Source organism: Paroedura picta, chromosome 10, assembly GCF_049243985.1.
Source record: "Paroedura picta isolate Pp20150507F chromosome 10, Ppicta_v3.0, whole genome shotgun sequence".
Lineage (NCBI taxonomy): Eukaryota > Metazoa > Chordata > Lepidosauria > Squamata > Gekkonidae > Paroedura > Paroedura picta.
In genome coordinates this window covers 15,038,789-15,065,907 of record NC_135378.1, presented here as the reverse complement: position 1 = coordinate 15,065,907, position 27,119 = coordinate 15,038,789, and the positions used below count along the sequence as shown (strand labels likewise).

Genomic DNA, 27,119 nt, shown 5'->3' with positions numbered 1-27,119 from the left:
AAGTGTTGATATTTGGTACAATTATAAGCTCTCTTGTTGAGTTGCATTAGTTTGAGGGAAATTAAATAAATTTAATGAGCAAGAATGATAGCTGGCTATACTTTTAGGGATCTTGAAAGTTGCTCTTAGTTGTCTGCAGTGGCAACTGTTTCCAAAGCAGCATTATTAAAAAATCTGCACTTCTGGTCAGAAGGTGGTCCCACCCACTGTCTAAAAACATGGTGGCCTGCACAGAAAGTGTCAGCAGACACCATGGTGCCCATGTGCGCCATGTTGGGTCCCCCTAAACGAAAGTATTAAATGCAAGAGCTGCAAGACTAAAATCTTCAAGTTGCTCAAATCTTCCAAGTTGTGTCATAATGAACTCTATTGTGCCATAATACACTCTATGCAGGCCTTCCCATATCCCTGTTCTGGAAATTAAAACTGGTCCAGAATGCAGCTGCTCACATCCTTACCTGAAGACCATGGAGAAAGTCACACTACCCCAATCCTTCAGCTACACTGGCTAACAGTTGACTACTGGATCAGGTTTAAGGTACTGGTTGTCGTCTTCAAAGCCATATGCGATCTGGGTCCTGCGTAACTCAAGGACCGTCTGCTTGTCTATACCCCATGAAGAGTCTTATGTTCCATTCACTATAACAGATTGGAAATCCTGGACCCAAGAAGTCTGCCAGGCCTTTACAAGAGCCAAGGGTTTTTCCATTGTACCTCCAACCTGGTGGAACAAGCTCCCCAATGAGATCAGGGCTTTAACAGAACTTAAACAGTTCCATGGGGCCTGCAAAACGGAGCTCTTCTGTCAGGCGTCAGGCGTTTGGCTGAAGACCAGTGACGGAGGGCCTCCTGCAGCCAGCTCCATCCCTGTCAGCCAGCCCCACTGCCCCAGGCTGACAATCTTCACCTTTTCCATTGTTACAGTTACTCATGTTTCAAAGTTATGTTGCTGTTGCCTATTAACTGAAAGGATTATTATGTTCTGGTCTCAATTGTTATAGTAGTTTAATGTACATTCTGTTTTTACTGGTTCTAAGTACACTGCCCTGAGCCATCACAGTGCGCAGCGGTATATAAACTGAATAAGCAGAACTATGTGTATATGTGATAGAATTCTTAGGATGTTATAACTTTGATTTATTTGCTAAATGTTACCTCATGGTATTTGTGAAGATGATGAAGAAGACGACCTCGGGGTTTTCTTATTGCTCTATTTTCACTACCTTAAGAAGTCCCAGAGCTGTTTGCAAAACACCATTCCCTTCTTCTCCCCACAACAGACACTTTATGAGGTAGGTGGAACTTTAAGAGCTCTAATAGGACTGTGACTTGGCCAAGGTCACGCAGCTGGCTGCATGTGGAGAAGTGGGGAATCAAACCCAGTTCTCCAGATTAAGAGTCCACTGCTCTTTAATTATACACTATTCTAACTCTTAAAGAACCAAGGCTTGTGAAGCATGTTTATTTTATTAATTTATATATTTTTGCATGTTAATTGTATGTCATAATTAGGGATGGACACGAGCCAGGCCATCAGTCAATTTTTGGGCTGAACCTTAGGGGTTAAACCCCTCCTCCAATAATAGAAGCAGCGCGCCTCTAGCTTTAAGGAACAAATGGCAGTTCATCTTCTGCTTCTGTGCTGTCCCACCTGGGACTGCTTTCGCAGGCCTGCTGAGGAGAAGAGCTAGCAAGCTTTAAAGTGATGTTTTTAGATCCCAGGAGTGCTCCCGCTCCCTAACAGAGGAGGCTGACATTCCCTCCCAAAGTCAAATGATGTGGGAGGGGTGTGCACTCCTCCCCCAGTTCTCTCCTTTTTTCCCACCGATGAGAGGACTATTCAGACAACTGAAACAGAATGTTTACCTCAGATACAGAATGAGAGGTGAGCAGCTTATAATTCTTGCATTATCAAGTCATTGTTGTAAGGACATGACCTTGTTTATATAAATAATGAATAAAGGTGGAGCAAAAATGGCCCCAGTTGGAGAGCACTGTCACTTCTGTCCTAAGAGAAGACCTCAATATCTCAGCCCTGCAGCGAAATCACCCCAGAAATGGAGGGACGGAAGACCAGTTAAAATGGAAACTCTGAAAAAAGGTCTCAAGCAGGTGATTTATGTGCTGGTAGCCCTGTCAATGAGGTCAATTCCAGTCCCAGTGGAGCCTAATTGGATAAAGAATCTGCCCTGTCTAGGGATGCACCTAATCCCACTGGTAGGGGAGACTGAAGAAGTAGCCAGGGATTGGCCTGCTTGTTCTCATTTAGAGGCAGTTTGTTTCCTCAGTGCTGGCAAGCACCATCTCCTTGATGTTGAGATGAGTTGATGTTGGTGGACTCTCACAATCAGTGCCAGTAACCCAAGGGCTGCCCAGCACAGAGAGTCCTTGATCACGTAAAATTCATGACTGCATGCGTTGCTAAATGACATCATTTGGTGCCCTGAGACACCATCAATGTCAAGACGTAACTCACCGTTTTCTCAGTTCTCATACAGTGATGCCCCCAAGCACACTTATCACAGAAACGTCCATCTTAAGGGCACTGTTTTTCACACATCCAACTGTACATCCAACTGCGTTTGTACAAAGTGCTTTTCATTATGTATCCTGGAGGAACTGCACTGAGCCTGCTCTACATGGAGGAGCAGTATACAAAACTAATATGTGTTGCTTTTTGGCCTGGCGTCTGCAACTAGGTTATTTATGACATACTGCAAACTAGTTAATAAGCCTGCTGCAGTGTTAATTCAGCGGGCGCTAGCGGGGCCTCAGAAGCAACGGGGCTGGTGCGGCCGTAGGGCGGGGCAGGGCGGCGGCGCGCGGTTTGTCTGGGCCCCGGGAGTCGGCGGGGGCAATGTGCGTGGGGCGCAGCGCGGCTCGGAGCTTCCCCCCCGCTGCGCGGGCGACCCGGGGCCGTGTGGAGCGCTCTGGCAATAGGGTGGTGGCAAGGACCAGTGTCAATCAATTCGAGTGTCAATCCTGGACCAAGGAGGCAATGGGAAGGCACGTGAAGCCGCCATTGCCTCCGCTTCGATGTGGGGAAAGGAGCAGGGACACCGCGTCAAAGACGCGGCAGCCCTGCTCCTTTCCACCCGCACACCCGCCGAACTCTGCCTTCTCCCGCCCGCTGGAGCGGCTGCTGGTCAATCCTGGACCAAGGAGGCAATGGAGAGGCGCGCAAAGCGCGCCTCCCCATTGCCTCCTGGGCCGCCATTGCCTCCGCCTCAATGCGGGGAAAGACGTGGCAACCCTGCTCCTTTCCACCCGCACACCCGCCCAACTCTGCCTTCTCCCGGCCACTGGAGTGGCCGCGTCACAGACGCGGCGAGGCCGCTCCAGTGGCCGGGAGAAGGCTGCTGCTAACTCGCAACCTTCTGGCTTCGCCACCGCCGTGGCAACAGACTTCGGCCGTCCAAAATGGTGCTGCGGACTCCGACGCCGCCACCCAGCTGAAGCACACCCACCGGCCCGCCGATGCCTTGCACCCGCTGTGCCGAGCCACGTCGCCGGCCGCCTCGGAGCAGCTCGTGATCCACCGCCACCTCACGAGCAACGAGGCGAGACAGACAGGCCCACTTTCCATACTCAAACCCCGGCCCCGCCGAACCCTTCCCCAGTCCAGGTGTGGGGGGGAATCAGGGGAAATGTTCTGCAGCCTCGCAGACCCGCCCCATGCCATCTAGCACCCATTTTATTTCAAAATAAAATGGGCTTTTTATCTAGTCTCTGACATAATGAACCTACACTTTCTCCCCACAGCAACCCTGAGTGGTTGGACAGGTGGAGAGAGGGTCACTCTGCAGAATTCCATGACAGAGTTGGTACTTGAACCAGGATCTCCCTGATCATAGTCTACCATGATACCACATCTAATTTCCTCAGGGGGACACCACTGTGCCACCTCCCATGACCTTTGAGATCTTCATCAGTGCCCAATTAGATGGCTGGGGAACACATAGTGCTAATATTGTCAAACAGGGTACCCAGTCAGGATATGAAGTTAGACAACAATTAAGAATGTCAGAACTCAGGGCTACTAAACAGTGATTTGTTGGTCCACATGATTCAAGAGCAGCGGAGCCTTTTGCCTACAGATTTAAAAGGTAAAGGTATCCCCTGTGCAAGCACCAGGTCATATCTAACCCTTAGGGTGACGCCCTCTAGCGTTTTCATGGCAGACTCAATATGGGGTGGTTTGCCAGGCCTTCCCCAGTCATTACCGTTTACCCCCCCCCCCCCCAGCAAGCTGGGTACTCATTTACCGATCTCGGAAGGATGGAAGGCTGAGTCAACCTTGAGCCGGCTGCTGGGATTGAACTCCCAGCCTCATGGGCAGACAGCTTCAGGTAGCATTTCTGCTGCCTTACTACCCTGTGCCACAAAGACTATATGAATGTCTGTGGTAGACCCAGGTTCCTTGAGGTTATGTCACAAGGGCACGAGGCTCAGGTTCTTTACAATGTGGCATATTCATGTCTCTGCTACCAACATGACAAGGAACCTCTGTGCATGGTGCTGGTCTCCACAACACATAAGCTAAATTGGATCAATACATGGAAGATAATTGCATACAAGTGTCATTATTGAACATAGTTTCTTTTTTGCTGCAAGATGCACTTACACGGTGCCCATTTGCCTCAGGAAGTAATGTTGTTTGTGCTCTGGGGCATCAGTGGGTTCATAACCGACTGGGGACCATTTCCATTTTCAATGGATTGGATGTCTATTCCCCGCCCCCCACCCCATAGGGCTCTTACATAGAGTATTTGCAAATTCCAAATGGAAAGTGCACAGTGCATTTCCAAAGCAACCTATTGGCCAAGTGAAGTGTGATTCCCGCAACTGAGGGACGTGCTAAGATGCAGATTTGTCCAACTATGACAGAACCAGAATCCCTGCATAGAGACCTCCACCATCACCTAATGGTCAGGCAATTCCTACAGATGGAATTGTTTGCCACTCCTGGCTGGGGTCTAATATTTAGGGTCTTGAGGGTGTTGCTGGCAAGCCACAAACCCTGACCTAGCTGGTCCTTTCAGCATAAATGGAAACTTCCAGATTGGAACCAGGAAATATCATCTGGGTCCCATTTTCTATGATAGCCAAGAAACATATTTATTCAGTGAAGTGTTTTCCTTTTTTTAATACATGTACGGTTTGGAGCAGGGCAATTTACTGTATGTCTTTTTCATTCATAGAATATATCCTTTTTTAATCACCATTAATTCAGCCTGAAGAGTGGGGAAACGTGTACCTTATCCCAGTGGTCCCCAACTCCATGGCTCCTCCTCGTCCTCCTCCCCAGCTGCTGCCTCAGGAGCTGCCCTGCCACTCTGCCGCCAGCTCGCCTTTGGTGCTCTCCAGTGGCTGCCATGGCTGGGGCTTCCCCTCAGTGTGGCATTGCGCAGATGCTGCTGGCAGCACCTTCCAGCAGGCAGCAGGAAGTCAGGGGCACCGGCGGGAAAGCAAGTGGAGCGGGGGCTCGGCGGTGGCGACGTCCCTCGTCAAAAGACTACCCCCCCCCAGACCTCAGTAAAATTGTCAAGAGTTTACCGGTCCCCGGTGATAAAAAGGTCGGGGACCACTGCCTTATCCTATGGCCCTCGTTTTCTAAGATTTCATCAAGATGGGGTACTGTTAAAGCAAAGAATGTTTTTTTGCTCCAAGTTACTCCTAGGTCAAGTTGTCTCCCCTTGTTTTTCAGTCCCCCCCCCCCCAGCTCAGAAGCAGAGAAGATGTTCTCAGGGCCCTACTCTTTGCTTCATGGAGTAGGCGGTTCCAGGTAATACAGGAATCTATTAATTGCTTTACTGACCTGAGAAAGGATAGAAGAGCTTCAGGATAGACATTATCATTTTAGATTATGTCATCTATTAAACTGACTTAATCTTTGCATAAGGTAAATGGCCCTATTGGTTTCTTTCTGCGTTACAATTTGCTTAGAGTATTTTTATGCAGCCTTCACTGCTGGATTCCTGTTGCAGTGGGACAACTTGGTCAAAACCATATTCATCCATCACTGTGGCTTAGATGTCAACTCCTAGAGAGAGGTTGCTGTGGGTTCAAAAATATTTTTCCACTGTATAAGCCCACACCCATCTCCATGGTGAGTGATGTTGCTATTCTCCCATGTGGGACTGCACAGAAGCTGTGAAGATGAAAACAAGGTTGCACTTGTAACTTCTGTTCATTGAGTGGTCTTCAGTGCAGGCACACTTCCCTCCCTTTTCCCCCCACTGTGGGATTATGCTTATGGTTAGAAGTGCTCACCCATTCCACATCATGTGACTTTGGTGCAGGAACGTCAGCCTCCTCTATGGGGGGGGGGGGAAGAGCACGCTTGGGACCTAGAAACATTTTAAAGCTTGTTAGCTCTTTTCTAGGGTAGGCCTGCAAAAGCTCATTCTGTGTGTCTGCAAAGACTAGATGAACAACAAGGTAAGTGTTGTGTATACTTTTTACAAGGCAACCATAATTGTATTGTCAGCCTTCAAGCTTTGGTTTCTGTTAGTAAAAAGCAGAAGGGGGTGGCAGTGCCTTTTCCAGTGCTGTTTTTGCCTTTGAGAGAAGATTCATTGGGGAGACGACCAGGAACAGTTAATGAGTGACGATATTAGGTGACTTACCCAGGGCCAGCTGCTTGCTGCTTTTCTGCAACTGCCCCCCCCCCGCCAGTGTAGTGTAATGATTAAAGTTTCAGATTACAATCTAGGAGATCAAGGGTCATCTAGTCCAACCCTCTGCACATGCAGGGAATTCACAACTCCGTCTCCTGCATTCCCCCAGTGATCCCTGCACAATTCCTAGAGGAAGGAAAGAAACCTCTAGGTTCCTTGGCCAGTCTGGCCTGAAGCAAAAATTCAACCAAATGCCTGGCGGAGGAGCTCCCTTTTGCAGGCCCTGTGGAACTGCTTAGGTTCTTTCAGGGCCCTGCTCTTCTCTGGGAGCTCATTCCACCAGGTGGGGGCCAGAATCGAGAAAACTTTGGCCCTGGTTGAGGTCAAGCAGGCTTCCTTGGGGCCACGGACCACCAGGAGGTTGGAAGTAGCAGAGCGCAAGGCTCTTTGAGGAGTATAGGTGGAGAGGCGGTCCCTCAGGTATACTGGGCCCCTTCCTTGGGGTGGTCAGAACATCAGGCTATTCCCATTATCCCCCGAGGCCCGGGTTGGGGGTTGTTGAGTGGAAGTTAAGAAGGTTGAGCTGGGTTTAGAATGTATTTTTGCCACCAGGGGTCCCATTCACAAATTGGCTTAAAATGCTTAGTGTTCAATTCCTGGACTTCTGTGAAGTAAACAAACTTGCTCTGAACTTTAAGAAGTCAAAAATTGTGGTTTTTGGAAAGCCATGGAAGCTTCTTAAATGGAATGTAAGAGGTAACAACAATGAACAAGTTAAAAGCTTCAAATACTTAGGAATATTTTTCACCATAATTCAAATTGGGCTACACAGAGGAAATATGCAATCACATGTGCAAAAACTAGTACCCTGGCAATTACACGTTTCTTCTACACCAGTGGTAACCAGTACGTGCCAGCAGTCCTCAAAGTATCCAATGGGAAACTAAGTGCTCAACTGCTCTATGGCATCCCTATTTGGATCAATGCTTTTAACCAAGCAGATGAAAGTCTCTAATATGTCTTCCTTCATAAAATCCTTGGGACCCCGAAATGTGTCTCTTACGCAGTCCTATGTCTAGAAACCAGCCAAAGACTATTGGAAACCAGAGCATGGTTGTTAACAATCAAGTTCTGGCTTCGCATTCATTTTAGATCTCACCCCAATAGTCTAATTTCCCTCATGCTATCTGAACATGAGTCATCTACTTGGTTAAGACACATTTAGGGAAAAATTAAATGTATAGGAATCTCTTTAGACTCCTTGTATCTGGTATCTGAAAAGACTTCATTTTATTAAATTAAAGGCAGACTGTTAGACATAGGACTGCAGGAACTTAGCAGTAAAGCTAGAAACGTTTGCTCGCCATTGAGCTTGGGGATCTCACCAAGCTCTCCGCCCCTAGCTTCATATTTCTACCATCTAATCATCCCACAACAGCGTAGAGCATTCATGTTAGCTAGAACTAATGCTCTACCTTCTGCTGTGCCATATGGGAGATTTCAACAGATCCCGCATTCAGCTAGGTTGTACCCTGTGGACAATGCTGTATAGAATCAATTACACACGTTTTCTTCCATTGTCCACTTTATTCCTCGATCCGAGCTAAATTTCTTAACTCACTGCTGTGTAAAAGAGAACTGCATTCAGATGGACATAAGATTGTTTCTTTTGACATCCCAGAAGCCTGATATAATTGAACCAGTTGCAAAGTTTTTATATCATGCCATGAGAAATCATGAATGTATTTTGTCTTACTCTAAAGCATGATCTCTGCCTTTGTTTTCTCTGTGTAGCAGTGGATCCTTTTGCACTTTCCCTCCTTATATTGTACTTTTATATGCTATTAAAGGCTTGATGGGATGGGATAAATGTTAGGATTAATGTGTTTCATTGTGGGGGTTTTATTCTGTAACCCACCACGAGCCAGCCAGTCTGGGGGTGGCAAGTAATAAATTAATATATTAACAACAACAACAACAACAACAATTTCAGCTATTTAAGCTGATTAGCGTTCTGAGGATCTTGAGCTTGAATAAAAGGCCACTTGGGGGGGCTTTTGTTCAGAGACATACAGCTGTACCAATCAGCTGAGGCAATGGGAGCTGAGAGCTCCCATCTGAACCAGGGGGGGGCACTCTCCCTGTGCAGTCAGAGGCTTGGTAAGCTCTGCTGGGCAATCCGGTTTAAACTCAACCACCCAGCAAAGCCTGAATGTAGTGTAGTGGACTTTGCTGGGGCACCTAGTTGAGCCCATGGGGCTCTTCCTGCAAGATCAGCTGCCTGTTTGTTTAAAGCAGTGTTCTCAACCTGGGGGTTGGGATCCCTTTGGGGGTCAAATGACCCTTTCACAGGGGTCATGGCAGGGCAAGAAGCTTGGCGGGGGTGGAGTGTCATCTACATAACAGCCTTGCAGGGTAGATTGAGATAGGATGTTCGTCTGTTTGGAGTAGCAGAAAAGAGCCAGATCGGCATGGTGGGACAGGAGGCAGAACTGAACTGAGAAACCCCGGGGGAAAAAACAATTTATATACAGTCATGAACAATGGATCTTCACGCCATTGGTCAGTTTCGGTTTAATTTCTGTGGAAGAACCCTTGCATCATTTTATGGTTGGGGGATACCACAACATGAGGAACTTTATTAAAGTGCCACGGCATTAGGAAGGTTGAGAACAACTGGTTTAAAGGGACCAAAAAGAAGTCCAGCTAGCAGTGGCTTTTAGTGCCTTTGCTGCTGCTTTTTGTTTCTCCCCTCAGTGATTTTTAGGTTGAGTGTATTGAGCCTGAAAAAATGCAGAAATTCAAAAAAATCCTGGGTCCAAATATTCTACCAGTATTGGGATTCATCTTTTTTCCCAGGAATCCTGACTTTTTTTAAGGTATTACTCTGGGGGTGAGGAGGGGGATTGAATACCCCTAGTCACCTTTCAGTTGTCTCCTCTCCAGGCTGAACTTACCCACCTCCTTCAGACTTTCTTCACAGGACTTGGTCTCCAGACCTCTCCCCAAAATTTGTTGACCTCAGGAGGTGTTCGTCAACATCCTTCTTAAACTGCAGTACTCAGGTCTGAATTGCCATTCTGCTATGGAAACTCACTGGGTGACTTTGAATCAGTTATAGATTCTCAGCCTAAGTTATCTCACAGGGCTGTTTTGAGGATAAAATGGAGGAAAGGAGGATATAAAGTGCTTTATGTGTGTTTGTGGAGAAAGGTGGTATAAATGAAGTAAAACATAGCTGGAGATGGAGGGTACATAAGAGGTAGGTTGATTGGTGGATGGAAAGGAGAGAAGGGAGGGAAGGGAAATGGGACGATAGGGAGGCTACCAGGAGGAGGGAAAAGAAGAAATTGTGTGGAGAGAGTTTTAAGGGGAAAATGAGACACACACATACCCCACATAAACATATGTCAAGTTGTTGCAGGTTCTGCACACTCTTCACTGTGCATGGCCCAGCAACTGACACCATGCAGGATTTTCTTGAGGCAATTGGGGCTTTCATGGAAGGGAAAGTAAAACAGGGAGGGGAAGGGACAATGAGATGCCTCCCGTAAGATCTTGTGGATCTGCTGCTTGGGAAGATCACATCACATCACAATCACAACTCCTATATAATGGGGTTCTGTTGTAAGTGCAAAGTGATACAAATCCAGTGTTTCATTCATCGACTCAGGCAGACATAATGTCCCTCCTGCCCCAACTGCAGGTTACACAATGTGGTCTGGAAATATGCCCGGCACACTGCTTGCTCTTGTAGCGTGGTGGTAAGTACTTCATTGAATAGCCATTTGCTCTTTTCCCTTCATGAGTAGTGCAGAAACAGATGTATTCAAAGTTCGGAATAAGCAAACAGTTCCGCTCAAAGGCCCACCTCACTTCAGATCACAGATGGCTGTTCATGAGGGGAATTTGTGTGCGCGTGTAAAAAATTAGCTTTGTGTAAACAAGATCTAAGGCATTGTGCTTTGAGAAGATACAATCTTTAAATAAGACTGGAGCATATTTTTGATGGTGGTTACTGTACAAAAGAGTGGAAACTTTTCCCTTTATTTCTGTACTTTAATTCTGCATTTTCTCAACATACAAAAGCTTTAGAATGTGAAAAAAGAATAACCTTGAGTAAAAGAAAAAGTATATACATTTTTAATAGATTTTTTGTCTTGGAATTGATCGTTTTACACTGTTACCCTTTGTCTACTACTTAATGCTTAATTTGATTAATAGTATCTTAAAGTTCCCCAAATATCCTGTAAACCTTCCACACAGAAGTAAACTGGTGTCTACAAGAAAGCACTGGAGAAATCAAAGGGAGGAAGAACTAATTTTTTAAAACCTAGCTTTTCCTTTTGCTCGCCACTCTTTCTACCTTTCCCCCCTGTATATTTCATCCCTTCCTTCACTTTCTGTTGCACTTTGGGAAAAGAAAGCACCTGACTGTTGAGAATGCTGGCTGAGGAGGACATATTGCAATGGTTGATTCACACCAGTTGGTCAGGAGGCAGAACTGAAGCTCTTCAATTTCTGGTCTCCGAGATGGGAGTTGCCCCAAGTTCCTGTAGAGTTTACATATGCAGACAGGGTACAGCGCCAGGCTGTTTATAATTGTATTTGAAAGAGAAAAAGCTGCTATAGCTGTTGTCTGCAGTCATTCTTCTTTTGTTCAACTGTTGTTCTGGAGGGAAGTGAGAGGAAGTATGCCCAAACAAGCAGGAAGTCCCCTGTTGAGCGAATCAGGACACTGGAGGAGATAATTTGAAAATCATGAGGAAGTTCCTATCTTATACTAAATATATATATGTTTCTCCAGTGCCCCCTGCAGGATAACCTTTATATTCAGCTCAATCTTGCATATTGCAGATCATGCATATTCCAATTCTTAGGGAGTGCAGCTTTGGAGCTGAGCTCTGCTCTTTTTTATGTGCTTTTCTCCAAGAGCAATTTCATACCTGAGAAAGAGTTTTCTAATCTCCCCAGCCTGTCTCTCTTTCTGTTCGCAACTTCTTTTGCACCTCCTGGTTGTTCTATTGCTTTTTTGGTCTTTGCAAACATTTATCTCTACTTCTCCCTCCTTCTCCTTTCTTGGAGGAATGTGGAAGAGAATGGACCAGTGGCTCTGGAGATGAATGTACCTCTGAAAACAATGGAGATCCTTTCCTCCTCCTTTTTGTCTCTTGTGAGAAGAGCTCCCCCACTGAGTCTAGCCCAGAGAAGCTTAAGAGTATGTGTATTTAAATCTGTACAGCCACTCAGAAGCCCTGCTGAGCAAAAGCCTCACCTGGCTGTACCCACATTCTAAAAACATCTGGCAGGCTCCAGTAATGGTGTCAACAAGCACTATGGTACCCATGTTCACCATAAAGCAGAGATTCCCAACTGGGGTTCTGTGGAACCCCGTGTTCTCCCTTCTGAGAGGAGGGCCTGTGCACTGGGTGAGTCTTGTCTGTTGCAAGGGAGGCAGGAGGCAAACCTTGTTCATCAGCTTCCTGTTTCCCAGCAGGAATCACTCTGACCCCAGTTTTCCCTCCTGCCTTAGAGGGGGAGTAGTTAGCTAGAGTGCTCTGTGTCTTTTTGGAGTATAGTCTGAAAAGGCCCTGGCTCTGGTTGAGACCAGGCAGACATCTTTGGGCCCAAGGATTACCAACAAATTGGTGTTGGCAGAGCACATTGCTCTCCAGGGAACATATTGGGAGAGGTGGTCCTTCAGATACACAGGGCACAGACCGTCTGGACCTTGAAGGTCAATACCAAAACGTTGAACCTGATCCAGAACTTCACCAGTAGCCAGTGCAGCTGTTGGAGGGCAGATTGAACATAAGAACCCATTCATCTGCATGATGCACCAGATGTAACTTCTGAATCAAGGCCAGTTACCATAATTCAACCTGGACTATTGCATGGGTCCATGTGACTTGGTCTCCTGGGGCAAGATCGGACACTAGTCGTTTTGCCTGGCACAGAAGGTAAGCATCTGGCAGGCTACTTTTGTCATCTTGCGCCTCCATTGATATGGAGGCATAGATCGTGACCCCCAGGCTCTTGATGGTGCACAAAGCTGTTCGTTGCACTACATTGAGTCAGGGGGGTGCATACTTCCCTTCTGATCCCTTCTTCCCCTGCTACATTACCTCAGTCTTTGAGGGGTTGAGTTTCAGCCAGCTCTGCCAGAGCCAACCCACCATGAACATCCAGATATCTGGTTAACAAATCTGGGGGACCAGGTTGGACCAGAAGCTCCTGGCCAAGTTCTCTAAAGAAACAAGATAGAAAGAAGGGAACCCAGACGAGCATACCGAATAAGGACTAGTTTAGGACAATTCTAATCAGACATGAACCTAGCTGGATAAAACAAATGAATGGAGGGGGAATGCAAACAACATCGGACTAAACTTTATTGAACGCAATATAATGTTAATTGCAAATATGTATGACTATTCTGAAAATAAAAATATATTTTAAAAAATCTGGTGGGAGGGTGTCTGGCAAGCCACCCATCAACAGACCTGCGTGTCATCAACATACTGTGTCACCCTAACACCTCCAGAGGAGCTGTGCAAGATGGTGCCTATAGATGTAAAATAATATCAGGGAGAGAATTGTGCTTTATGTCACCCCACATGAGAGGGGATAGGGTTACAATTGCTCTCCACCAATGGCTGCCCTCTGTTCCCAACCTTGAAGAAAGGAGGTCAACCACTGAAAGGCTGATGCCTATATCCCCATGCTGCCAAAAACTCATGATTAACTGTGTCAAATGATGCCATGAGCTCTAGTAAGACAAGCATCGCTGACCTATCTTGGACTAGCTGTCTCCGGAGGTTATTCTTGCGGCAACCAACACCGTTTTTACCTCTTGGCCATGCCTGAAATTGGACTGGAATGGGTCCAAGACTGATGCTTCCTCTAGGAATACTTGTAATTGATCCAGGGCTGCCTGCTCAATCACCTTCCCCAGAAACATTAAATGCGAGACTGGGCAGTAACTGATGTGATCCAGCAGATCAAGTGATTTTTTTTCCAGTAAAGAGCAAATCACTGTCCCTTTTAGACTCCCCAGAATGTCCCTGAAGACAGGAACAGATTTACAATCTTCTGGAGAGGCTTCCCAATCTTTTTGTCACCTGCTTTCATAAACCATGATGGACAGGGATGTAGAGGCCCTGTGTTTGGCCTCCCTCAGGTTAGTACCCCATCTGGGGGAGACTCCTGAAATTATCAAAAACAACCCATAGACTGTCACTGGACCCTCAAGTTCATTTAATGTTTGGGGGAAGGTTATGGCAGAACACTGAGATTTTATCTATGAAAAAGTTCTCAAAAGGTATTTACCTTCAAGGCTATATGCGGCCTCGGTCCTATTTATCTGCAGAACTGCTTAGTTGCTTATGCCCCCTGCAGGGCTCTTAACTGTGGTACGAATTTACTGGTTGCCCCGGCCCCCCGAAATGTCTGCCTGGCCTTGACCTGGGCCAGGGCCTTTTTGGTCCTGGCCTCACCCTGGTGGAATGAGCTCCCAGAAGAGCTGAGGGCCCTGTCGGAGTTACCAGCTTTCCACAGGCCTGCAAGATGAAGCTCTTCCACCGGACATATGGTTGAGGCCAGAGTAGGATCTCAGTTTTACCATAAGAATATCCCCCAGATAGGTTAGATCTGGCTCCCCACTCCTATTGGAAGAGAACTTGGCCCTCAGGCTGATTGGGAATTGGGGGGGGGGGTAAAATTCTCTAGGGAAGTGATCGCCGTCTGTTTTGATTGTGATAAGGGGTGTTTTTATGGGTTTTTATGCAAACTATTGTTTTATAATTGTAAACTGCCATGAGACCTCAGAAATCAGCGGGATCCTATAAGATGTTCTTGACGCCTTGTCACAAGTTTTCTTCCCATACCATTCTAGTTGTCTCAATTTCTGCTTTTGTATAGGTCCCTGGTATATTATGGTACCAGCTTGAGATGGGGCTGGAGGCGATGTTGGGATGTGATCTCATAGATGGCTGTTGATTAATGCTGTTTCCAGTCCTTGACTAATTCATTGAAAGAACCTCTGGGAGGTATTTGGCCCCAAAGAACAATCAGGAAGCCGTTTATCCATAAATCTATGCAGGTGGGCATGAATATGAACATGCCCACCAGTTATACAGGGCTCTATGTGTGAATGTGTTTGCTTGCATGCAAAGCTGGGCCTTCAGGGCAGAATGATCTGACAACAGTATTCTATCTATAGCCAACAGATCACATCCACCCCTGTCCCAAAGATCAGATCCAGGCTGTGTCCTGCTTGATGGGTGGCACCAGTAACCAACTGTGAGATCCCTAGTGCTGCCATGGAAGATGCTAGGTCTGGATTAGAGGCAGGATTATCTGTGTGGATGTTGAAACCTCCCGAATTACTCATCCTAGAGTAGAACAACACTCAGGTAGCTGCTGCCTCCAGTAGATTCGATAGGTCATCTCTAGGTGCATTAGGCGGCTGGTAAGTCAGCCAGATGGCCAAAAGACTGAATCCCATCCCAGCCCCACACAGTCAATACCTGGGATTGTTGGGGCAAGAATGGACCTGCAGGAGAGACTCCCAGAGTCAGTTTGGTTCTGATAGATGCCTATCTAGTGTGTTTTGGGGAACATTATAACTTCCAAAAGCAAAATTAAATGGAATTAATTCGGGAGCCTTGAAAGCTCCACCTCTGTTTTACCCTGGGTTACAAGTGACTTGCCATGGTACAGAACCCCCTGCCTGGTTTGCTGCACCTCTTGGCACCTCCCATTCTTGGCATGGTCTTTTTTACAGTAGCATATTGTGAGTTTTAAGCTATTGCATGTTGTCAGAGAAGAACTTTCTTGAGTGCTTACCATTTGCTTAGATGGATATCATTTTGAGACAAGTAATCATAAATGAAGAGCCTCTTGTGGCGCAGAGTGGTAAGGCAGCTGTCTGAAAGCTTTGCCCATGAGGCTGGGAGTTCAATCCCAGCAGCCGGCTCAAGGTTGACTCAGCCTTCCATCCTTCCGAGGTCGGTAAAATGAGTACCCAGCTTGCTGGGGGGTAAACGGTCATGACTGGGGAAGGCACTGGCAAACCACCCCGTATTGAGTCTGCCATGAAAACGCTAGAGGGCGTCACCCCAAGGGTCAGACATGACTCGGTGCTTGCACAGGGGATACCTTTACCTTTACCTTAATCATAAATGGGTATGATTTCTGAACATTGGCTCTTTCTGCTCCCTGAAAATTCATGGAGGTGCTTACTTTAAAATGAAGTTTCAACTAGATTGGATTAAATGGAAGGGATAGGCAAAAAACCATCCTCTCCATCAAGAAAATTATCGTTATGCTAGCATAATTGCTGTGCTGCTGGTAGAGTAGCACCTTTGGGTCCAAATCATGTATTTTAAAATTGAAATGCTGAAAGAAACACATTCAATTTCTCCTTGAAAAAGAGTAAAAGGGAAGCAACTTGTGTCTCAGCTTTAAGCCAAGACTTCTCATATCTCAAGTGTCCGTTCACCATAGTACCTAGAGGCTTTATTTTGGTGTTAGTATTTTTAGCCATTCTCAGAAGGTAGCATAAAAGTCTGGAGCTAAACAGCTTTTTCACCAATGACAAAAGGGTAGAACAGAAATTCTTAGGCAACCAAAAAGGCTTTGCCGTGCACAGACAGACTGCTTGAGCAGAAGCTGACTGGATTCAACCCAAACCAGATTAATATCATTGCACATTAGAATGTCTTGTTGTGTAACATAAAAAAGCGTATGAAGTCCTTGCCATTGTTTGTTTATGTGTAACAACTTTTACACTATTCAGCAGGGGTAGATTAATTCCTTTTTTAACCAGTTGCTTTTTATACTGATTCCAACATTCAATTTAATTGCAATAATAATAAGAGGGGAAAACAAAGATAGGTTGGCTGCTTAAAAGGAGAAAAGGAACAGGAAAGGAGAAGCTGTGGGGGCTTTCAGGGAAGGGAAAGAAGAAATAGTGGGGGAGGGGGAATGAGATGCTCCCCTCCCAAGTCCTTGCTGGTGGCGACTTGCCTCCTAATATTGAAATGTCCAATAGGTAAGGTGTATGATATTTATAAACATTTTCGTTAAATATTTTGAACTACTGCACCAGTAGCCATGATTTTAATGCACCATTTAGTGGGAACTGCATTGTAAAATGTTGTCATTTTAATTTTTGTTAGGTTTTGAAAGTATTTTAGAAGGGCTTTACGGACCAAGGCTACGAAGAGACCTCAGTTTATTTGAAGGTAAGTAATTGTTTTGCAATATATAAAAATTAACTTCAATTATGCAGTGTTCGAAAATGGTTGTTGAAAATTAGACAGAAATTTTGCCTTCCTTTCTTAATGCTATATTGAATGCTCTTTTATGACAGTCTTCTCTGATTACCTGTCAGCATTTTAAAAATGATTTTCAGCAGATTTTAAACTTGTAAATGGCTGAGAAGAAATGCCAAACCATGGTTTGACTTAATTCTGTGTTTCACACATTCCCTCCTTTCCCAACTTGCTGGCATTCCCTTGCTCTGTTCCGATTTGGGAGCAAACTTGGTATGAAATTACATGCCAACTGTGAATCTGTAGTCTGTGTTTGCCTTGCATGCCTTGCATGGGTTCCAGTTCTGGTTTGAAGGACACACTAGCCATCATTTGCCAGTTCAAAGATTGTGGTTCATCACAAAAGGAAGAAGAAAAATGGACAATGAGAAGTAAGTCTTAGTTTTTAAAAAAAGTGTGCCCCTGGGTATTTTCCTCTTTGGAAACAATAAGCTCAAAGGAATTTTTCTTTGACATTACTCTTGTCCTGCCAGCTTGAAGTAGTGGTTAAGAATGGTGGCCTCTAATCTGGAGAACTGGGTTTGATTTACCAGTCTTCTGCATGCAGCCATCTAGGTGACCATAGGCTAGTCAAAGTTTTCTCAGAGACCTCTGAGCCTCACATACCAAGGGTGTCTGTTGTGGGGAGAGGAAGGATAAGCGATTGTAAGCCGCTTTGAGACTCCCTTGGGTAGGAAAAAGCATAGTACAAAAAAACAGCTCTTTTTCTCCCATAATGACAGAACTTTAGTTTTCTGCTAAAACTGAATTAACTGAATTTTCTGCTAAAACTGAATTAATTGTCAGATCAGAATCTATACTTTTCTTAATCCTGTGCAAATGATACATACATGTTCTAAAAATGATACATTTATTATATATTTTCCAAGTTTTTTTAAAATTTAGAACTAGTCAAATAGTTGCCATTTTAAACAGTGAGCAAAATCAAGACGTAGAATCTTTTCTTGACGTCACAACTGCCAGAATTTGAATGTTCCCCTATGAGGTACAGAGCCAGCACACAGAAATTAACATTTAGTCGGAGGGACTAAATGACTGTTCGTACAATCTTAAACAGAGCTACACCAATGAGTTTTGAAGAGTGTAACTCAGTTTTAAGATTACATTGTGAGACACAAACCTTGGGGCATTTTGTGTTTTTAATGTGTATAATTAGGATTACATTTTGTTAGTTAAAAATTTAATTCAAGAATTAGCTTGGATGGAAAATAATTGGTATATGGGTAGCCCCCTCCACCCAGTTAGGGAGACCCTTTCTAGAATCTTGAGCAGGGGTAGTCAAACTGTGGCCCTCATGGGAATTGTAGTCCATGGACATCTGGAAGTCCGCGGTTTGACTACCCCTGATCTTGCGTGATGATGAGTGGTTGGGAGATGATAGCTGAAGGATTGGCAGTTGAGGAGTGTACTAACTCAGGCTGAAGAGAACAATGATGAAGTCTGGGTGGGGGCTTAGAAAGGTGGTACAGAATGGCAAAATGTTACAGTGAAGAAGACTTTAAAAGTTAAGAGTATTGAGATTTCTTAAAATATGATTGAAAAGCTGGGGCAAGGAATTTAGGAATAAATCTTTTTGTTCATGTTGCTATAACAGATTGATACAGTAAGATAAGAACGGCCCAACACTGTCACATGGGCTAAAACCCAGGGCAGGAGGTCCACCAGTGGGGACAGAAGCCCTCAATTGTTTGCTCCCTGCCCCCAGCACCAAACATCACTGCCCCAGACATAGGGTTCCATCTTTGCCTTGTGACTAATAACCATTGATGGACTCTGCTTCATATGTTTATCCAATCCCTTTTTGAAGTTGTATGTGCTTGTAGTCACCGCCACTTCCTGCGGCAGTGAATTCTACAAGTTAATTACTCTTTGGTTGAAGTAGTACTTTCTTTTATCTGTTCTAAGCTTATGCTCAGGAATTTTGTGAGTGCCCATGAGTTCTTGTATCGTACGAGACAAAAGTACATCTTTCTCTACCTTCCCTATCTCTTGCATAATATTGTAAACCTCTATCATGTTACACTTCTTATCGTCATTTCTCCATGCTAAAAAATCCTAACCTCTTTAACATTTCTTCATAGGAAATGTATTCCATCCCCTTAATCATTTTATTGCCCTTAGTTGCACCTTTTCTAATGCTATAATATCTTTTTGAGGTGCAGTGACCAGAACTGTATATAGTATTCTCAAATTACGCCATACCATAGATTTATACAGGGACATTATGCTACTGGCTGATTTGTTTTCAGTTCCCTTCCTGATAATCCCCAACATTGCATTATCTTTTTTTATTGCACTTGCACGTTGAGTTGACATATTCAACAACAAGATTTCTTTCCTGGGCAATAGCTGCCAGTTCAGACCCCATACATGTACTGTATATTTATAGTTAGGATTTTTGCTCCAGTGTGCACTTGCTCATTGTGTTGTTAGTTGCGAAGACGTGTCCGACCCATCGCGACCCCATGGACAATGATCCTCCACACCTTTCTGTCCTCTACCATTCCCCCGAGTCCATTTATGCTCACACCGACTGCTTCTGTGACTCCATCCAGCCACCTCATTCAATATGAACACTTGCTCATATTGAACCTCATTTGCAACTTTGATGCCTACTTGTCTAGCCTCAACAGATCCCTCTGGAGTGTCTCAGAGTCCTCCTTGGTTTTCACCACCCTGAACAACTTAGTGTTACAAACCTAGCCACCTCATTGTTTATTCCAGATGATTAATGAACAGGCTAAAAGGTACCAGACCTAGTACTGAGTCCTGCGCTACCCCCATGCTTACCACATTTCACTGTGAAAATTGCCCATTTATATTCATCTTGTCTCTTGTTAATTAACAAGTTTTTAATCCACAAGAGGATTTGTCCTCTTATCCCATGACTGCTGAGTACTTAGGAGCCTTTGATGAGGAACTTTATGAAAAGCTTTCTGGAAGTCTAGGTAAACAACATCTACAGGGTTACTCTTGTCCACATGTTTGTACACCTCCTCAAAGAACTCTGAAAGTTTAGTGAGATAAGATCTTCCCTTGTAGAATCCATGGTGATTCTTTCTCAATATAGAGCCTTCAGGGAGGGCGGCATATAAATGTGAAAAATAAATAAATAAAATAGCTTTTGTTGATCAATGTATCTACTCATTTTGTCTTTAGTATTGTATTCCGCCAACTTACCTGGTAGCGACATCAAACTGACAAACTTGTAATTTCCCACATCTCCTCTGGAAAAATTCTTTAAAAAGGGAGGGAAATTTTAGTGATAAATGGCCTATTTTAAAAAGGAGATCTACAAGTTCTCATTTAAGTTCTTTCAGAACACTTAGGTGTATGCCATCTGGGCTTGGTAATTCATCAGTTTTTAATTTGTCCATCAGTTGTATGACCTGCTCTCTTATCCAGGTATTTTGAAACACCTGAAATTGGTGGGCAAGTACCTCCTGTCTTCCACAATGACGGCATTCAGTTTGCCATTTCTCTGTTATCCTTTAGTAATCCCTTTATCCCTTGGTTATCTAAGGGCCCCATTCCCCTTAGGGAATGACTGATTTTCTTCTTCTTGTGTATTTGAAGAAGTTTTTATTTTTGGTCCTTATATTTTTACAATATGTTCCTCATAGTCCGTTTTGGCGTAATCACCAACATAGCTGTCTGATCAACGACTTTTATTTGCCAAAGCCTGTGGTCCAATTCATTTTCTTCACACGGACTAGCTGCCTACCTTTTAGAGGAATCCTTCTTGTCTTTTATTGCTTCCATTACTTTGTTCACCCTGCAAGCTTTTAAAAATACCTATTCATACCTTTCCCAACTTGCTGTTTATATTATACCTGATCTTCCAGTAGTGGAGGGATTTGACCCTCCTTACCTTACCTTTCAGCATTTCCTTCATAAGCCCTCTTGTTTGAGAGAAGCTATCGCTTAAAGTTAAATGTTTGTGCTGGTCTTTTGGGGCAGCTCCCTGTTTATATGAACATTAAAGCTAATAGCATTATAGCCACTGTTTCTAGCAGGTGCTATAAACATCTACATCTCTCACCAGGTCTTGAGCATTACTTAGGACCAAGCCCAGGATCATCTCCCCCTGGTAGGTTCTGTTACCATCTGCTTCATGGCGCAGTCATTGCCAATCTCTTTTTCCTGATTTGAACACATATTGACCCAATCAATGTATGGATAATTAAAATCACCTATTATGACACAGTTGTTTTCACCTAGTTGCTTTCTGTAATTCTTTTTCTTTTTTTAAATCATCCCCTAACCTTTAATCTGTTGGGCGATAACAGACTCCCAGAGATAAGCTTCCTTTTAGGCCCACCTTTTCCTCCCATAGCATTTCTGTAAGTGAATCTGTTAAATTCTGTATACCTTTTCTGACCTATAGAGCAACTCCACCCTTGCATCTTCTGTTTTTTCACTTTCATAACTTTATTTTTTAAGAAACATTGTTAACCTCTCATACCTTTTCTCCACTTCCCATGAACAGGGCAGGAAGTGATTTATCACTAAACTGGGATTTCAGTATAAGTCTTGATAAAGCTGATAAAACATGGAGCCCTGGTCAAGATGTACAGTGTGGCTCAGCAGATTGAAGCTGATGGCAGTGCAAGGGCTGAACACTGCATGCAGTGAGGTGGATAGCTTGTCTCATGCATTGCTCAGCCCTGGCATTTCCATCTGCTTTGCCTCTCTTGAGCCAGGCGACACACATCTCACTTCTTGCATGATAAAGTTGCACAGTGGCAGCAAGTAGCTGGAACCATAGGGGTCAGTGAAACACCCTTCTTGGATTTACTCCTAGGCAAAATAAGTAGTATCAGAATGAGATGCTGCAAGCCATTATGTCATGCATAGTAGTCTTCTGGGCAGGGATTTTTTTTTCCATGGGGGAACATATCTAATTTGAAAGCAAGCCATAGATTATGGAGCTAGGGACAAGTGGGTGGGGGTTCTCTATAATCTTGAAGGAATTCCCAGGTTTGCCGGGAAATTTCGGGGGGGGGGGAGGAGAGACATTGGAAGATTAAAACCTCACAAAACAATAGAAATACCACTTGTATGTTTACGAGAAGAACGTCCACTGAGCTCCTGACATCCATTTTGGGGTTTCTAGGTCACCAAAATAATATTGCTGAACCTTCCAAACCTTGGTTTCTGTAAAGCAAAGATGTGAGGGGTGGAGCAGGGTGGATTGGGAGATCAAAAAAGTTCTGGAAAAGGCCCCATTCTCCTCCTGTCCTGATGGAGGAGGACTTGCTGGGTCCCGCAGCCACCATTCAACTTGGGCCTTTAAGTGGTCTCTCTACAACCTTTGCACTTGTCTTAACTTCTCCTGGGAGGAAGCTGCCAGACAGAGGCAGGGGGAATTGAAGACTGGGGTCAACTAAAGGTTGTTTGGCTAGTAGGTAGGGAGAAGGAAGCCAGAAAGGGAAAATGCTGTGGGCCAGTGGTCCCCAATGTTTTTATCACCGGTCAACGTTTGACAATTTTACTGAGGCCTGGTGGGGGGGGGGGGGAATAGTCTTTTGCCGAGGGACGTCACCACCGCCTGAGCCCCTGCTCCACTTGCTTTCCCACTGCACCCCTGACTTCCTGCCATTCGCTGGGATGTGCTGCCATCAGCATCTATGCAGTGCCATGCTGAGGGGGTGCCCCAGCCATGGTGGCCGCTGGAGAACACCAAAGGCGAGTCCCCGAGTGGCAGGGCAGCCCCCGAGGCAGCAGCCATGGAGGAGGACAAGGAGGAACTGCAGCCCGGTACTGACTGATCTACGGACCAGTACCGGTCCCTGGACCGGGGGTTAGTGACCGCTGCTGTAGGGGATGCGGGGGGATAGGGATACAGAGGAAAATAAGATCCTCCTGCAAGCCCTTGTGTGTCCTCAGCTTGATCAAATATATAATCTTACACTGCATTTGAAATATTAAATGATATAATGTAGGAGAAATTTACCACATGAATCTGTTGTTTGTTCAGGTATTTCCTTAACAATAAATGTGGTAGCTAAACCTAAAGAGCATGTTTTTATACATGCAAGTTGTGCATGCATACACACCTCATACTGGAATAATAACAGATCATCCTCATCACACTAATAATTATTCTTTAAAATGTATATCAGCTCGTAGTTTTAGAATTTCATTGGCATAATTTTGCTGACAGCCTGCTTGTGATCTTTTTACAAAGTTATACTTACATGCAAACTTTCTGTGCATGTTGTTTATAGAGGCCCTCCAAATGGGGGAAAAGGCAGCCTTAATTGGTTTCTTTGAAGAAAGAAGGCTGAGAAGACCTGTTTAACAAGGCATACATATGTAGACTTTTCTATTAAAATGTATAAAGTGCAGTCTTTCCAGAGTGAAGTGTTTGATAAATCCCCATTGAATTCAACTTCAGTTAAATTTATCAAAGTGTTTATAATTGGTTGATTGTATCTATTGTATAGAACAAGATCATATTGTTGTATAGAACAAGATTCCCTAGATCAAGGGGTATCAACCTGTGGTCCTCCAGATGTCCATGGACTACCATTCCCATGAGCCCCTGCCAGCAAAGACTTCATAATGGGAATTGTAGTCCATGTACATCTGGATGACCACAGGTTGACTACCCCTGCCCTAGATGGACCACTACAACTCCGTACATTTGACAGGGTCCAGATAACAACTTTGGCATTTGTCAAGAGTCTGGGTGTGATCCTGGATCCCTATTTGTCCATGGAGGCTCAGGTCCCAAATGTGTGCCTGGGCTTCTGCCACCTCTGCCAGGCACAACTGTGAGTGATGTCCGAACTAGCTACTGTGACCCATGCAACTGTCACCTCCAGATTGGATTATTGTAACTCGCTCTATACAAGACTACCCCTTAACTTCTCTGGAAATGCCACCTAGTCCAGAATTCAACTGCGTGGGTCCTCACCGGGACCCAATGGAGGGCTCAAACACAACCAGTGCTCTCCCTGCTCAACTGGCTCCAGATTGGAGACCAAATCAAATTCAAAGCTTTGTAGTTATAACCCTAAATGATCTGAGACCGTCATAGCTGTGGGACTGCCTGTCCCTGTATTGTCCCCCAAAGAGCCTTAAGATCCAGCAAGCAGAATTTGCTCAAGATCCCTGGCCCTAAGGAGATTAGATTGGCCCCAAACAGGACCAGGGCCTTTTCAGCCCTGGTCCTGGCTTGTTGGAATATTTAATAATGTTAGAACTTATTGAGCTATTAACTATTTAATTTTATCATATATATTTTGTGTATGAATTTTGTCTTGATGTAATTCCACCATGAGCCTACAGAGATAGCACAGAAAACAAATATAATAAATAATAGAAGTAATAATCTCAAGAATGCTACTCAGTAGTATCACTGTATCCAATAGCCAAGGGTAACCCCTTGTGCAACAGTAGGCTCGCTGCAGCTATTATTTAGGACTCTACAAATCACAGAGGTTTACAAGAAAATCTTAGTTTAAAAAAATTGGGGTAACCACCCCTATCCATAAATTAATAGTGATGAGTTTAGGAAGCACTTTGAATTACTACAGAATCCAAGATGGCATGGGAAAAATTAGTGGTGGCAGGACAAACAGGCAGCAGCTGAGGCAGCCAACAGGAAGGTGGGTAGAAAGGAGGGAATGGGCATATAAACCAGGGGTAATCAAACTGTGGCCCTCCAGATGTCCATGGACTACAATTCCCATGAGCCCCTGCCAGTCCATGGACATATGGAGGGCCGCAGTTTGACCACCCCTGAATTATAAACCATTTCCACTTTCTCACAGGTCTTCCTCTTGTTTGTACCATTAGAGCTGTGCTTTTGCTTCTCATTATGGCCTGATATACTGGTTCATTGGGAATTGTGACAGTTTATTTGGAGTTGGTGAATCCTGTACCAAGACAGAACAGACTTGGATTCTCTGCTCTGATGCTTTCTTAATTCTGGGTAGCTCACAGGTGCTGGAATTTATTGTAAGGAGCCTCGCACTGCCATTTTTCCCCCATTTCTTCTGGTGGACAAATAAGAACTACTTTAATCTGAGGAGGAAACCTATTGAGATCCATCCTTGTACTCTCCTTTGGGGCCTAGCTCAAGCAGTAGTTTTTCAGGAAATTTCAGCAGCCTCTCTGAGGTTCAAGGCTGTTGCTGATTTGAGCAAAACAGAAGTATTTATCATACCTTTATCCCAGTCAGTCCTATCAAGGGTTTTTTCAATTGGAGGATTGCTTCAAACTCTGCTGAGCAGAGGGGTAGGATAGAGGCCTGTTACTTTGCAGAAGTAACTGCAAGACTTCATAATGCTATGAGGGGTGATGTCAGGGGGAAAATTATAGGGGGTGGGAAGAAAGATGGAAACGTATATATGTACAGTATGGAGTAAATGAATGTAGAGAAAGAAACTTCCTTATTAGACCCTGGGATCAAACTTACATTTAAACATCCTTTTTGTTTTATAAATATGTAAATTAATTTATTCTAAAATGTTCAGTTCCAAAGAGTGGTTAATCAATAGTGTTTAATTACAGAATTATCTGTAGTACAGTGAACTATAAGCTGCTTTAACAATGCATTTTTACAATTTGCATTTAAAACATGTTTACCCTAGACTGTGAACCTGAAGAAGTGACTGACTGGTCTATGGATGAAAAATGCTCCTTTTGTAATTTACATAAAGAAACAGTCAGTGTAAGTATTAATGCCACATTTTTTTAAAAAAAGATTGTATAAGTAATATTTTATAGTTACTTTCATATAGTATTAAAGTCTGTAAATTAATTGTTGCATATTAAATTTTTGAAAATCTAAACCTTGTTTATAGCATGTGTCAACTTTTTTGGATTTCAAAAAGTCTTCTGCAACTTTTAGATCTATTGGGTTATTTTTCTCCTTTTTAGGATCATACAACAGTCATTGGTTCTTTGCAGTCAACCCCTACAGAGGAACTGTCATCTCAGGGCCAGTCCAACACTGACAAAATTGAATGCCAAGCAGAGAATTACCTAAATGCACTCTTTCGCAAGAAAGGTATTACTATTTATTTAGTTTGGAGACGTTGTATAATGCATTCCTCTCAAATTCATGCATTTTAAAGTTGAGATTTTCATGATGGAGTGTTTCTTGTTCCGATTTTTAGTATTTTAGCACTGTTTCCCAGCCTGAGTGGGGTTTTTTGTGTTCTGTTGTCAGCCTATTTGTCCATCTTTATTTCCTAGGTTACTGTAATGGTTACATTTTTATGTTGTTAAACTGTTCAAATGTTATTATTAATTATTATTATTATCTGCCCTAACTTGTGAGGGCAGTTTACAATGGAATACTATTTTATATTAGAACTAATTTTAGGGTGAAAGAATAAATTGCCAAGTTTTATAAATTGGTATTCTAAATTTCCATTTATATATTAGTGACTGTATCTTCAACAAGTACCCTGAATTCTCTTAGTGACTGGACTCCCTTATTAGGGACTAGAGGAATGCAGTGGATGGGGTGTTTCTTTTTAATTTGAAACACTTAGGTTCAGTTTCCCATTTAGCAAGGTCACTTCAAAATGCTAGTTGTGGCTGAAAGCTCTAGTGGTTTAGGTATCTTTGCAAAACATTTGTCCCCATCTGAACCTGTGACACACTTTTGTAGTATTAGGGAAGTCCTGCTTAAAAGGTGATTTCACAGCAAACCTAAGAACCGCCTTAATGGATTAAACCAAGCATCCATCTAGTTTGCCATTCTCTCCATTAAATGTCTAGCCAGTTGATCATCTTTTGTTGTTCTTCCCCCCAGCAACGACTGTTTATAACTGAAATTATATTTAGTTGTTATAGATCCAAATGGCAATTAACGTTCCATAAACTGTATATTTATTTTGTCCTGTTATTTTACTATACTGTGTAAAGTGCTATAAAAAGTGACTATCTACATGAGACTGTTCTTCAGAAAAAGTTGGATTTGTAGCCTGAATTCAACCAAATGTATTAAGAAAGTCCCTAACCTGAGGGAGGTTCGCCTGGCCTTGATCAGGGCCAGGGCCTTTTCAGTCCTGACCGCTACCTGGTGGAATGAGCTCCCAGGACAGCTGCAGACCCTGTCGGAGCTTTCACAGTTCCACGGGGCTTGCAAAATGGAGCTCTTCTGACAGGTGTTTGGTTGAAGCCAGGGCTAGGAAAATTAAGG

The 27,119-nt window shown here is 44.0% G+C and overlaps 1 protein-coding gene across 5 annotated transcripts in view; it reads left to right on the top strand.

Moving 5' to 3' along the window:
* Nucleotides 1-27,119, top strand: part of LCORL (ligand dependent nuclear receptor corepressor like) — a 91,968-nt gene that overhangs the window by 7,691 nt on the left and 57,158 nt on the right. For all 5 annotated transcript variants that reach the window (XM_077301448.1, XM_077301444.1, XM_077301445.1 and 2 more), the window contains exons 2-4: nucleotides 16,799-16,864; nucleotides 25,558-25,637; nucleotides 25,847-25,976. In XM_077301448.1, coding sequence (XP_077157563.1) covers nucleotides 16,799-16,864; nucleotides 25,558-25,637; nucleotides 25,847-25,976 — 276 coding nt within the window. The remainder of the gene's footprint in view (nucleotides 1-16,798; nucleotides 16,865-25,557; nucleotides 25,638-25,846; nucleotides 25,977-27,119) is intronic.